Raw genomic sequence first — 15,119 nt, 5'->3', positions numbered from 1 at the left:
AGATAGGTGTCTCTGGATACCTAACCAAGGCACATTCCTTTGCCTTGCACACGCTCTCCTTTTAGTTTTCTCATACTCTGTTGCGTACTTTCTTCTTGTTCCCTTCCTTTCTGCCATTCTCCTCCATTCTCACTCCTCCTGTTTCAACTATGTCAGCATGAGACATTTCAGCCGGCTTATCTCAGCCTTTTTGCGTGTGGACTCCAGCTGATTTACCTTTACATCCCAAAATCCTTAGTGTTGATGATGCAGTTGTTATGGACAACTCTTGTGGTTTGGAGTGTTTTCTTCCTGGGGGGTGGGGCTAAAGGCAGCAGAAAATAAGTTAGCTCCACAAAAAGAGTGTTTATACAACGAACCATGTCCACACCAGAAGCACTTTCCCGGGTGCGTAACACATCAGGATCTCCTCTCACTGACTTACTCTTTCCCTGACCCATTTAACCCCCTTTCCAGCTTCAAAAGTTGGGTTGCCTTCCTTCGACCTTCAAGTGTGAATGCAGAGGAGCATGCTCTTGTGCGTGGCTGTGAGCAGCTCCTGGGAAAGGCTTCACGAGCAGGGTGAGCTTCAAGACAGATTCAGCCCAGATGGAGTTTTGAGCATCTCATGGAAAATCACTAGCCAGGGTCTGTCCCTCACTCCTGAACTCACAGATACGCGGGCACCCATAGGAACATTTACTGAACGTAGAAAACGCACAAAGAAAGTGAGATGCAATTCGTGCCCTGAGGGATGGGCACCATTTCGGGAAAGGGGGGAAACCTGCCGACAGCCCCCCTTCTTTTCTCCTCAGAGCTCCTGCTAGCCTGCACCCCGCACTTCGCTGGAGCCAGGCAAGCCACAGTTCTCGTTCCACAGCCTTCCAGTGTCGGCAACGAGGAGCTCTGCTGAACCCGGCAACGCGAGGGGAAAAGTACAATAGAATTGAGGGACGCTACCCCTTCTTCCCTTGACTCAAGAAAAATAGAGCGAGGAAAACGCGGCGCCGGGGCCGCCCTGCGCAGGGGGAAGGCGCCCGGGGCCGGGCTCACCTCAGCGGCCCCCACACCCGCTCCCAACGGCCGCGCGGGCAGGGCGGGAAGGGGGGAGCTCGCGGCCCCGCTCCCCCCGCCCCAGGCGGCCCCGCGCGGTGGCGGTGGCCAGACCCAACCGCGGCCCCGCCGCCCCCCGGCGACCGCCCGCCCCTCACCGGGGCGGTGAGACCCGGAGCACCCGGGGGCGCCCCCGCCGGCTTTTCCCCCGGCGGCAGCCCCGCATGCGCGGGCGGCTGGGGGGAGGAAGCGGGAGGGCACCAAATTCAAATCGCTGCTGAGGAGGGAGGGGAGAAAACTGGGGGAAGGAGGCAGCCGCGGGGAGTGGAGCAGAGGAGGGAGGAAAGGAGGGAGGAGGAGGGAGTGGGAGGGGAGCGTGGAAGACTCTAAGGGAACGCGGCAGAGGCCGGGAGAGGAGGCACGGCGCGGAAGGCAGAGCTGTCAGGGGAAGGACAGGGCGGCTTCGGGCACCCACGGCCGCAGCGCGGGGCAGCCGCCCCGGCCCGCCCGCCGCGCTCCACCCGCCTTCCCGCCGGCACCATGGTGGACAGGGGCCCCTTGCTGACCTCGGCCATCATCTTCTACCTGTCCATCGGGGCGGCGATCTTCGAGGTGCTGGAGGAGCCGCACTGGCGCTCGGCTACCGAGGACTACAAGCGGCAGAAGACGGAGCTGCTCAAGCAGTTCCCTTGCCTGGGCCAAGAGGGGCTGGACAAGATCCTGCAGGTACGACGGGCGCCGCCGAGCCGGGGGTGCCGGGCGGTGGCAGCGGCAGGTGCTGCGGGGCCCGCGGAGCGGGAAGCACCGCGGCTCTGGGCGGGCGGGCGGGCCGGCGGGGACGTGCTGCCGCCGGGCCGGAGGGCCAGCCGGCTCCCCGGGAATACTGACCCCAGGTGCGTCCTCACAATGCCCGATGCCTAAAAACTGCCCCTCGAGCGGGAGCGTGGGTATGCCTCTCAACCCGGGCAGGCTGTACCTAATGATAGAGCGGTTAAATGGGGCCGCGCTCCCTCCTCCCCGGCCGCCCCGGTGATGAAGGGGCAGGGGGCTGGCGCGGGTTTTGGCCGGCCGGTCCGGGGGGCTGGCGGGGCTGGCGCCCGCGGTGCGCTCCGCACGGCCGGCGGTTCCCGAACCCCGCAGCCCTGAATGCAGCTCTTGTAGCTCCCGCGGTGGCTTCTTCTGCCTCGATGGATGTTGTGTTATGAGGAAGGCAAGGTGAAATCAAGCGCCTTGGTCATCTTCTGTTTCGTCCGATTTCCCTCCTCTTATTTTTCTTTCTATTTTTTTCATACTAAATACTGAAAATGCCCCTGGGGGTCCGGGTGCGGGTCCCGGAGGTCAGGCGGGGTGACAGGGGGAAAGGCTGAGTGGCTCGACAGAGGGATGTTTGCAACTCTTGTGCTGTTATTTTTACTCTAGGAGAATGACTTTTTTCCAAGCCATAAGGAGTTGATAATCGTCCTATCTTGTTCATCTGCCAGGATGCCTCTTCAAAAGTAATTATTAATCAATAGTATGTATTAAATCGTAGAGCAGTGTAAGCTTGGTTAGTGCCATTTTATGGACGTGGTATCCATTAAAACGTGGTGGCAAGCAATGGCGAACCATGAAAAACCAGGCTGCCCAGATATGTGGGGCTCCAGTGGTAAGAATTAATCATTTGGGAGTTTATTTCAGAGATGTTTATATTGACTGGATCTTCTGGTCATAGTGTTTTGGATTTCTTGTTATTATTTTATTTTTAAATCCACTAAAAGTACTAATATTTCAAAAGACAGAAGACGGGGAAAATGGCTCATTAGTTGTGTAATTGGTGTAATTGATACTGTGCAAGCTTAGAAGACGATATAGTTCTCCATCCTAAGTTTGTGGTTTAAATCGCCTTTCTTCTGTTGGTGGCTGCTTTCTGTCTGCTTCAGATAGCAGAGCTTTCTGGTGGCAGTGTCCTTATAGTTAGCATCTTAGTTTCCTGTTAAATGTGTTTTTGTGGTACACAGTGGAATGGGTGGATGGAGGCTTGAAACTATAAAGGGATGTTGGAAAAAGAAAGACATGCCATCTTTTTTGAGTATGCGTTTACTGTTCCGTAATCTTGCTGAAATCTTACTCTAGGTTATATCCCAAACCTGTTCTAACATCCTTAAGAAAAAAAACTTATTTGGATTGGGATGTGTGTTAAGCCTGGCATACTTAACTTTTTGCAGACATAATGCAGAATCTAGGTTCTGCTCAATTTAGGACAAAATTCATGTTGGTATGAAGGAATTGTTGAGTTTTTGCCCCATGATCCTTATCACAATTAATCCTGAAGTGGCAGAAATATTTTTCTTAAAGTACAAAAGGATAATGAAAAAATATTGGGCAGTTCATTAGAATGGATTGTACAATAGAGTACACAGTAGAATGTGCAATAGGTGCAGAGCCAGTGAGAAGGAAAAAAAAGTAGTAGAAGGCAAACTATGGCCAGATCAAAACGTTTGATTTGAGTATCTCTCTACAGCACAATGTGGAGAGCCTTCCCTCTTCAGTGCATGTTAGCTTCTGGTAATATTCTCATATTCATGTGATTTTTCACCTGATATTTCAGTTTTGCCTCTGCTGCTTCCAATCATACCTTACTTTCCATGTCCAGTCTTGCTGGTCTGATTATCCCTCATATATATTCTGTTGTCATCTTAGGCTCATGTTAGCTAAAATGTAAGTCTTACCTTCCTCTTATTTTGCTCTTGCTGGTAAGTGGAAACTTCACAGCCAGCTTTCTTCCAGACTTGCACTTTTGTTTCTGTTCTTAGTCAACTTCTACGTGAGAAGTGACGGGAAGAAGGCTTACAGAGGAGGATGGCAGGGTGAAATCTAGCCTAGCTGAAGCTAAATGGAGTGGGGGGAATCGTGTAAGGACATAAAGACTTACACTTTACAGCTTACTATGGAATTATCAGAAACAGGCTTTGTAGCTGTCCTTTTGCAGCCACTATCCATGCTGCTTCTGTTGGGTTCTGCTGAATCTTTAAAACATTACTAACATCTGTTGTCTTTCGGCAATTCCTGATCATCCTGTTCTCATATTAAACCTCCAAATTTATTCTCTTACAATCCAGAATATTGTTGACTTGAAAAACGTGCATTCCCCACCCACCCCCAACCCCTGTTTTGTTCCTCTGACCTTCCGTGTCTGGCCTCTTCCATGGACTCTCTGAACTTGTTCTTGAGATTTTGCATGATTTGACTAATTTCTCTGCTCTTCTCCTTTTTTTTTTTTTTTTTTTTTCCAAAATGGCCTTCAGTCTTCATCTTGGAGCCTTTTCTCTCACTCTGCCTGCAGTCTCCACTGATGCTCATGTGACTCTACTGAGCCACACTGAGCTTTGCTATTAGTTCACTGGTACTTTTTAATATTCCCATTTAAAACACACTGGATAAAGTTCTTCAAGAAATATCACCAACTGTAGAATTTTAAATGGTTGTTAGTAATATGCAAGAATGCCAAGAAATGTTCAAGTTGTACTAACAATACCAATTTTGTTTCCAGAAGCAGCCTGGAAGGTGACAAGGACTGAGTTATTCAGAGACCGATCTCTCTGCTGCCCTTGTTCCCCACCCAGGTTAGCTCGTGTGTTCATCTGAGCCTAAAGTTAGCTGTAAGCATGATGGAAACTCTGTGTGGAATGGCTACACAGTTAGATCTGTAGCGTGATCTTAAGCACTTAAAAAGACAAGTAGGTTATCAGCACAGATTCTCAATTCACATACAGACTAGTATCTCTGTACCAACAGTTTAAGTGATTATTAAGTGGGCTGTATTAGGTCAAATACTGTCTAAAGTTTATATTCTGTAATAAAGATTTCACAATGTGTTACTAGAAATACACTGCAATAAATGTTTATCTAAATGTGTTTAACATACTTTCAGAAAACTCACAAGCTGAGTATTGTAGGATATGCTAAAGAGTGAAAGCCTTTTTCCCCAGTTCTGAGAAATACCTAAAATAAAGTTGTTTAAAAACAGCTTTTAGAAATCTCTTATGTGAAGAATCTATTTGTTTTTTATTATTGTAAGTACCCTATTACTGATCATAACTATAAGAGGTAAAGAAAGTGCTTAAACTCTTTGTGGAGTAATACTACGTAGACCCTGATTTTAAAAGTGACTCACTCTGGACAGTGTATGGGCTGGTTGCTGCCTGCCCATGCTCTTCTGGGTAAAGCTGATTGCTCAAATAAAAATGTTGCAGAGATGCTTCACGTGACAATTTATGTAGGCCTCCAAAGACTCTCAACCACAACCATGTATTGACACAAGGAACCGTGTAATCTCTCATCACTGCATACAATTACCTTGGAATAGAAATGTCTTGTAACACTGTAGACTATCTGCAAACATAAACACTTAATCGTTATGTAATTGTGCCATATTTATCAGCATTGTAGAATCTTAAAAGTAGTGTAACACATCTGTCTGTTGATAAAATTCTATGGCTTGTCCTTGCTACTTGCTGCTGTGGCTCAAAGTCCTGGGCTCCTTTAGGAAGGGGCAGCAGGCATAGATCTACAGTGATGACACCTTTGCCTACCCTGCTGTAGGAATGAGTTTTGGAGACTGAAGCCAAATATAAAGCAATTCAGTAATTTCTCTCTTCTGCAGTTCCTTACTTTTACTCTTTATTGCTCCATCCTGATTGTGAAACATCAGCTTAATGATAAAGGAGCTATTCATGCAAGGAGGAGTCCTTTTGACCCTCGTGTCACTATTCACATGAGCAAAGGTTTGCCAACACTATGCCACATCTTAGTTCCTGGGAAATCTCTTTTACTGGCCCACTGCAGTCATAAAAAAATTAAATGCTTCCCATTGATAAACATCAAGGCTGGTCAAAAGAAAGGGGAGGATGTGAAAATTAGTTAAAATGGTTACTTTGAAAACAGCAATAAAATGAGAAGAGAAACTACTGGCTCTGTTCAGGAGAAGCAGACAAACATACTGGGTATGAGAAAAAATAATTGAGGTCTTTATTTGAAAAGGGTGCAAGACTCTTAACAGGCCTGAGAGACAACTTAAGAAACCTAAACGTTTAGACCTAAAGCCCAGTGCTGTGAACAAACATTTAGAAGACTTCTAAGGAGAGCTTCTGCCGGGATATACATGGCATGCAGGAGGTTTATGCTAAAGGAAGTAAGTCAAGTGGCTTAATAGCAGTTTCTCCCCTCAGTTTTTCGAAGTCAGGGTGTCTACTCACAAACACTGGCAGGTGCATTTACAGGATTTTGGGTTGTGTTTGAGGATGCTGAAGTTTGCTTCTACATTTGTTGATTCTTGGAATTTTTAAAGTTACATTATAAAACTGACAAATATTCTCTGAGCGCTGTTCCCTATAATGCTTTACTTCCAAGCTACTACCTCAAGGTTTAATTCTGCAGTACTCTTGAGTATGCAGATTATAGTTTTCTGAAACACTTGAGCTAGGTTTTAAATGCTTTTAATTAGTTCAACATTTAATAAAGAGATTATGGCTTTTACTTATGTTTTGTAGAGTGATTTGTTTTCCAACCTAAAGTTAATAGGGGCATATTTTTCGTAATCTTTCCTTTCCCTTGTGTTCTACTTTAGGAGTTGTGTAAATGAGGTTCTAGACTACTAGGGGTTGGTTGGTTGGCCTTTAACTTCCTGATTTAATGTGGGGGAGACAAAGAGGAGACCAAATTCCTTAGCTGGAATGCCAGATGAGCTGTCTCTTTCAAGACTAAGACTTTTGCATGGGCTGAACCAAGTAAAGCTGAGCAGCTATTGGACAAGGACAAGTGGCTGCCAATAGAAAATCTTTAACTGTAAAGTTGTCAAGTACATGCAATACCACTCATATAAAAACTTGACAGCACAAATTAAAGCTTATGCCTGAGAAATAGGCATTGCTAGATTTGTCAGATGTGTATCTCCAATTATGCACTCTCTAAATTCAGCAGGGATGAACTGAGATGAAAAGGTAGGACTGCTGGCCACAGTTCTCTGTGACATCTCAGACTATGAATTATGGATATTGCTACTGTAAGCATTAGGAGAAAAAAAAATTGAGCTCAGGCAGTAATACGTTACTCCACAGCTTTTTTTCTGTGTGTTTCTACATGCAAAATCAAATGTAAGCAGGCTGTTGTGTTGTGGTTTCCTCCCCCCTTTTCCCCTGTTTAACCATTACATTGTTTAAACTTTCTTGGAACATAGTTAAACAAAGCTGTTAGTGCATACACTGCAACTCTCTGCTGATGGAGCAATAGCAATCGATCAGAAGTTTTACTTTTCCTGCTATGGCTTTTCCTTTTTCCTGCTATGGGCTTAATCCTTGAGTGCTTGTGGTATGTTTTGCTTCTGTTACTTTAGGACAGAATGTTTGTATTGCCTGACATGTTACCTTTTGCTGCTAGGTGTGTTTTCTGGCAAGCTCTGCTCTAGATATCATGGTATTCAAGAAAATCTGCAGGTTATCAGCAGCTTGTCCTAAAAGATATTGGAACCCCTGTTTTGGTTCATACTATATATATGGCAAGATGTTTTCTGTAGCGTAATGATGACTTTGTACAGATTTCCTTTTTTTAAAAAATTTTTTTGCTATTAATACTGATTAAACAAAATGAGTTGTTTAGCTTTTTCTCTGAATGCTGTTGACCTTCAGAGCAATCACATTTCATACTGGTACTGCAAGTAGACGTCAACATAGTAACATACAATCAGAAACAAGCTGGATTGCAAGTGGCAGTCAATAGTCTGATTAGAAGGGGAGCAAGTGAGAATGGTTTTGCTCTTTGGTGCTATAGACTTGCTGATGACAGTGCCTGTACTTGTAGGGATTTTATTTTTTGCTGACTATTGTATGATCCCATGGATTGATTGCCTATAAGCAAGTAGTTAAATTTCTTCATGGAGTATGTCTCTAGGTTTTTTTCAGTCTTAAATGAGTACAGCTCATAAACCCTGAGTCTGCTCTGTAGTATGAAACAAAACACGGTAACAGGACAACTGGAAGAGTTGTACTCTTCATCTAAATTAAAATCCCACTGTGATCACACCTGAAGCTCTCTACAGTGCTACAGATGTCCTCTGGAGACCCACACTTAGAGGCATATTGAATCCTTAAAATATAGCATGCAGTATGCACTTTGCATTTTTACTAGCTCTCTTTATTGAAGGGTTGGCTTAGGCTTGAAGGTGTAGCTTACCTTCCTTTATTTCCTGTCTTCGTTCTGATTCAGCAGCACTGGTAGTTCTTGTGTTACTAGATTTTTTCTTTAAAACACCAAGTTATCTAGCAGGCAACTTCAGACTGGCAGTTTGTTTTCTGTGTCAACACATCTTATTTTATTATGTCTTTATATTAGAGTTCTTAGATATTACTGTGTTAGTTATATACTTATCAACATTTTAATTGTAGGCAAGAGAGACCCCTCCTAGGCATGCCTTGCCCTAGCATCTCTATTTATATCAAATCAGTAAAGGAGTTATAATTTCTTTCCTTCCTTCCTCTCTCCTTCTTTCTTTCCTCCTTTTGCATTGTTTTGGGTGAACTCTTGTGGATCACAGGCACTGTTAGGTGCAAAGTAGCTTCTGGAATGTTTTAAACTCAAACAGTGTTTAAAGCTGTTTTCTTAAGAGGACTAAGTGATGAAAAGGGAGTAGGAAACTAGTAATAGGCCGTATATCGTAGCCTCTGTTGAATCTGAAATAGAGTTCCTTTTCTAACAATATGCATCTCTGTAGTGTTTCTTGTGATTTAACCCCTGTTGTGGGATGAATTGCTACAGATCAGCCCATCTGTAGGACTATAGTTCTGCCTTAATGAAAAAGTAGATGCAGATCATGAATGAGTCAACTGGCAAATACTAAATTGACTGTTTTGTGCCGGCATCTTACAGATATTGTGTATGCAGGTTCCAACTGCTGAGAAACAAAAACCATACCTGTGTGTCTCTTTTGAGGTTGCAACAGGTGCAAAAAAGTCTAGTTGGACCTATCGCAGGTCTCTGAACTCTGATTCTTCTTAACAACAAAGCTGTCAGTTATTTAACATTAGTTTGGACTTGAAAGTAAGTCATAAGATTGTCAGATAATGGCAGCTAATGAGTGGTAGCTAATGGAACTTGAAGATAATTCTGCAAAGGGTTGTGATAGTCCTAAGGTGGAAAGCATACTCAGATATGATACAATATTTTTGGTGGCTTGGCTAAAATATAAAATTAATTAGTGATGACTTGTGTGTGTGATCTCCAAACGCTCATACTTCTGTTCCTTTTTTCTACTCCCAACTTACTCCAAGGGAGTAAAAAAGCTTTGAAGGAAAGTTGCTCAAGAAGCACGTGTGGTCCCATGCTAGAGAAACAGCAGCTGTATGTTTGTTCTGGCCTATGAGTGAAGTGAGGCAGCTGAGTCTCCTCCAGGCACCAAAGAAACAGGGGAGGTGTTTGGAGCCAAGCAGCTGTATAAAGAGAGGGGGTCTAATCAAGCTCACTGGAGGTAACCAACTTCTCCCTTGGCTTGTGTTGAATAAGTCTGGCTGGAGCCCTCAACTTACTGCATGCTCAGCTGTTACAGTTGCTGCTAACCAGCTTCACAGACTGTAATGCAAATATGTTAAAATCAAGTTAGATAGCTGAACTATGATAACTTGCCAGTGAAGTTAGAATTTCAACCTTCAGGTATGTGTAAGTGGTATGTATGTGACCAGAATATCAGAGGGCAGTTCTGTAGTCAACGCTTGCCTTGTTGGCACAAGCGTTTTTGAAGGGCACTGGGGTTTATGCTTAGAAAGTCATTCACTCTTACTCGTATTAGTGCACTCTGAAGGCTTTCCACCTGTGCCCTATCAATTTGCCTTTTAAAAATAATAGTTGTATGTTTCCGACAATTTTATTTTCAACTTTTGGGGTGGAGGGCAATAGAAAGGAGAGAAAGAATAAAAAACTTCGAAGTTGCTTCTGTTGTAGCAGCAAAGCTCGTAGCTAACTTTATTGTGTCTCTATGTGATTCGTTACAGTAATACTAGATTTTCAAGGTAGTATCTTAGCTGGATGTGACTATAAGATAACTGTGCTTTTTCATGAAATTGCTATGTAGTCTTTGCAAGATCCTAAAGCTGTCAACTTGATTAATGAAATGAACATAGATGTCTTTATCTTACATTTAAAAGAAGTAAAATATAGTTCACACTCTGACAGTGCCTTGCTTTTATTTGCATGTGTTTTAAGAATGCTTGCTTAGTTCTGCTACAATGAGGCAGTTGGTTATTTGGACAGATGTCCCCACAGCTGGCTGCTTGTTGTTTTGTAGTGGAGGAACTCTGCAATAAAATAGTTTCACACCAGGCATTGACCTAGGTGCTTTCAGCTGAATTCTGTGCACCTTTCTTAGGAAAACAGTCTCGCTTATTTGAGGTAACTGCTGCTTTTCTGTGGTTTTGATGACTATCTTGTATGCCGAGCAGCTTTAAAGCATGAGGGTTCTCTACTTAGCAATGTGCAAGTGCTTCCTCTGTCTCAGCTTGTAAGATAATAGATGCCTGCTGAGTGGTTAGAGGTGGCAGTTGCAGGAAATCCAGGCTAGGAAGGAAAAGATGTAACAAATGTGAGGCAGTAGCTACAGTGCTTCTGTCAGCTGATCCTTCTTCCCTTCAATGTAGTAGCAAGAAGATAGCAAAGTGGTTTGGCTTTCTACATCGTCAGGGATGGGACAGTTGAGAAGTGGCAAACAGGGCACAGGGTGTGTTAATTACCTGCCGCGTGTCAATGTTGTACATTACTCTTTGCCTTCAACTTGTCTGGTGTTACATGCTTAGGAGTGACCTGCAAATACACGGGAAACTATGAATCTGTAAGTGTGCATGGTTTGATAGTCTTAAATTTGAAATATTTTTCAGTTGACTACACTTGCTTTTTCACTTATTCAAAACACTTTCTACAGGATACATGCAATGACTTGTTTAGCATTGGTTCTTGCCCAGGAACTAAATGTGATATGGGACTGAAGAGATTACTGAAGAATTACTGAAGCAGTATGTGCTTTGGTTTTTATCAGTGTTACTGATTGGAAGCTGTCTTGGGAAGAAAGCCCCTTCTGTGTACTTCGTGGTATAGTGTTGAACATAGTAGAATAGCGGAAGATTGTGTTCCCGTGTACATGTTGTGTGTGTGTGTGTGGTTTTTAATGTTATACTTATTCCGGCAAAAATGGGGTCTGTGCCTATACTGACACAACTGTGTTTTAAGAAATATTCTTATGCATAGGCAGCTCTTACCAGCAAACTGATGCTATTGCCAGTCTAGCTCACTCACCTAGCAGAAGAAACAAGATAGACTAGGCAAGTTATGCTGTTACAGGTCTGAGAGTGTCTAGATCAGACTTTTTCCCAGTGTGCTTATCTCTGTTACTGATTGCGCTTCTTTCTATCCTGCCATAACTGTGCTCACAGATCTCTGCATCTATATTTGAAAAGATTTTTCCAGAGCAGCCTCTTCTCCTTCCCCAGTCCTCCTTAAAGATCAGTCTTGAGCTAATATAGTGTTGAAGGGATTTGTAGTAACATTAAAAAAAAAAAAAAGTTTCAGGTTAAGCCCTTGATAAAGCAAAATACATAGTAGCCAAAATTTCAAAGCAAATATAGTGTCTGTGGCAGGTTTTCCCCCCTTATTATTCCTCTTAACATAAACCCATCACCTCAAACCCATCACCATTCATACCAAGCATCCTGTCCATGTTGACATTGGAAGCATGCCTTGCTTTGCCTCCTCCTCCTGCTATGTGATGGACTGATACAGGGAGAGAGACTAGTGTGGTTGAGGTTATGTAAAGTTTTTGGTTGACCCTGGAAACTTTTGTTGTTTTTAGCTTAACAAGGTGAGTGTAGTTAACAGAGAGTTAATAGCCAGCAGCATGACTCTTACTCGCTCCTGTTCTGTGGTTCAAAAGTCTACTTGATTAACAATGTTGTTATGCTTAGTACTTTGCTCCACCCAAGTCTGATCACTCTCAGTTTTGTTTCATTGATTTGATGCTGTTGGGACAGATCAGAATTTTATTCTAGCATGTCTAAGTTCAGTGAACTGTCAGACAAGTAGAAATTGTTTTACCAGGACCTGCTTGCCTTCTCTGTTTTTCTGTTTGCTTCTTGGGGTTCTTTTAATTCTTTCTCCTTAAAATAGGTTGTTAAATAGGAAATGAGATGTGTGATGGCTTCAGAGGAGCAATACTTTTAATATTTATTGAAATTTGGGGGTGAAATAAAAAAATGCTTGTGAAACCAAAAGCCTATATAATAACATTTTGGTCCTAGCTACTAAGAAACAAACTCCAAGCAGTTTTTAGGGTGTTCTAACCAAGTGACTTTCTGGAAATGTTATAATCTGAAGCATGTTTTTCGGCATGGCTATAAATGGGAGAAAGCATAATGTGCTGCTTCATGCAACGTTACTTTATGCTGCAATTCATTCACCGAGTTGAAAAGCTTATTTAGGCCTCTGTAAGCAGAGTTGTCAGGCTTGGGTCACTGGTGTTTTGACTTGTCCTAATGAACTATTCTTACACGCTGAAAACATGGGGGGCAGGGGGGAAGCTTCTTTTTAAACTCGGCTTCCTCTTTTACTTTTCTTGTGTAGTATCAAGGCTTCTCTGTCCATATATTCCAGTTTATACCATTTTATGGATGGGTGAGAATCTGCAAAGATAAAATAGATTGCTGGGTTGCTGCTCAGATCTTGAGGCCTTGTTTGAATAAGTGGGGGGAAAAAAATTGCAACACTTCAAAGATACAGTCCAACCCCTCCCCATCTAGGAAATCAATCTCAGTAAACTATTTTTATTGACACTAGGATTGTTTTGGTTCAATTTAAATCTACTTAAATCAATTGCAGCTAAACTGAAATGTATTATTTTGGAAACTGCTACATGGGTTAGCATATGCTTATGCAATAGGTACCAACTCTGTTGCAATAGTCTCATGTAAACACTGGTTCTAACCCTGCCTAACATAGGTCACCAACTGGTGTGAGGGCTTGATTAAATTCTTGACTCTTCTGCTTCCACTTTCTTATCTCTAAAATGGGGACAACAGCATTTTCCAAAGCCCTTTTAAAGGGGAGTTGGCTACATTAGTCACCATGTATGTATTCAGATAGGAAGGAAGCCTAATCTGCTATTATAGATTATTTCAACTACTTAATTTCAGCTGATGCAATGTAAAAGTTGAAATACTTTTTTTTAATTTTTTTTTAACAATCAAGGAAAAGTGTGTTATTAGCATATTGGCACAGAAGCCCTCAAATTTAAGCTGTATTAATGAAAGCTATGAAGTCTGATAGGTTTTATTTCTGAATGAGAGTAATCTGAGGCCAAAAAGAAGTTGGGACACTCAGCATCTGCAGAACAGCTGCAGTTCTCATGCAGCAGTAACCTTTAGTTAATTTGTCTTCAAAACATGTCTATGTGGAACTTGGGAAAGTGAAAAGGAAACGGTTCTATAATTGCATTAATCACAAGAGCAAGGGAATGCTGGTAAAGCACTGAATATGCTTTTCATCAAAATAGTTTATTAGCTAGTTCATTAAACTGGAATCTAGTCCTAAAATTAATAGGGGAAAAAATCCATATCAGCTGTTAAATTCTGTGGCAATGATCTGTCAAAGAAGCCAACTGCCTCTTCAAAACTGTTGCTGTTTACATCCATTGCGCATAAATGGAAAGGAGAAATAAAGTTAAGCAGCATTAGTTCATTCAAACACAGGATCTTTATGTATCACAGATAGGTAAGCTTCAGTGTTCAATTTTGCAATGACAAAATAGTTCCAGTTAACTAATTTGCTGAATTATGAGTTTCGCATTATTTTACTCTGCAGAAAGCCACAAAAAGGAAATAACCTTGTTGATCTCTTTCCATTAATACCCCTCACATTGTTTGTCCTATGAGTTATGACTTATAGGAAAATTAACTGTCCATGCTATACATCATACACAAGCAAGTCTTAAACAGTGCATGCTGTAAAAATATTGACATGCCTCCAAGAGGTTAATATCCCTACAAGTTAGAACTTTTTTTCCAGAGGAAACAGTAACATCTATTTGTACTGCAGAATGGAAGTAGACCTCCATGTGTTCAAATGATTTTTTACAAAAAAAAAATTATTGGGCTCATACCACCAGTGTCTCTCTTGACTGCACATTTCATCCTAAAATAGAAACTATCCCAAAACTTGGGGATTTATTGCAGAATTAATTCATTCTTGCATTACACTAGTTTAGCCTTGGTCATCTTTTTCACACGTTTGGGCTGGGAGGTCACTAATAAAGCATGCTGTTAGCTAGTTATTATGACGAAGAGAAGGTTAGCAGCAGGACAGCAAGGGTAGTTAGGTATCAAGGGGAAACTTAATCATTCAACTGTAATGGTTACTTTGCCAAAACCCCTCAAAATTCACCATGTAGCAGCTTACAACTTGATTTCTGATCACACGGTGGCTTTTAAGTTCTGTGCTTTCTCTTAGGGGCTTGATTTAATTTCTAAGAATGAAGACTACTGATGTAGACACATCATTATTACACACTAAAGTACAGAAACAGCAATAAATATTTCCAAAGACCTGACTACTCAACAGTTTTTCTGTCAAGTCACGTGAGCAATGCTGGCTTGGTCTCAATTTGCCTTGGTAAGGAAGAAGGGACATGTGCTTAGGTCCAACTTTGTTCAGGCTGAACATCCTTCTGTGGCCTTATTCTTGAATTTACTGCTTGAAAACTGAAGCCTCAGACTTGGGGCATTCCTTTCAGTAGAGGCAGTTTGGGAAAGCAATGCGGAGTTTCCATGAGAATGGAGGAAAAGGCAAGACACAGAACTTGTTGCAGACTGTGAAATCAATAAGCATTATCCAAAGCCCAGGTGGGCAGAGTACAACAGGTTTCCATAAACACACAGGTACACAATGTGAGGACTTTTTAGAAAACGCTTAATGTGTGTTTTGACTGAAAATTTCTCAAACTGCCTATTTTTAACACTGTTTTGTAAAATAGAAGTTCATGATGGAAAGGTGCGAGGGTAAATGTAACTTCTGCTTAGCTTTTT

At 42.3% G+C, this 15,119-nt stretch overlaps 1 protein-coding gene across 1 annotated transcript in view; it reads left to right on the top strand.

Moving 5' to 3' along the window:
- The first annotated feature begins 1,387 nt into the window (after positions 1-1,387).
- KCNK5 (potassium two pore domain channel subfamily K member 5) overlaps positions 1,388-15,119 on the top strand; it is a 36,826-nt gene continuing 23,094 nt past the window's right edge. The window contains exon 1 of the mRNA XM_055725676.1: positions 1,388-1,758. Within this exon, the coding sequence (XP_055581651.1) occupies positions 1,573-1,758 (186 nt within the window). The 5' untranslated portion in view covers positions 1,388-1,572. The remainder of the gene's footprint in view (positions 1,759-15,119) is intronic.

This window comes from Falco cherrug, chromosome 13, assembly GCF_023634085.1.
Source record: "Falco cherrug isolate bFalChe1 chromosome 13, bFalChe1.pri, whole genome shotgun sequence".
Lineage (NCBI taxonomy): Eukaryota > Metazoa > Chordata > Aves > Falconiformes > Falconidae > Falco > Falco cherrug.
The sequence above is the reverse complement of the archived record's forward strand: the minus strand, read 5'-3'. Positions and strand labels throughout refer to the sequence as shown.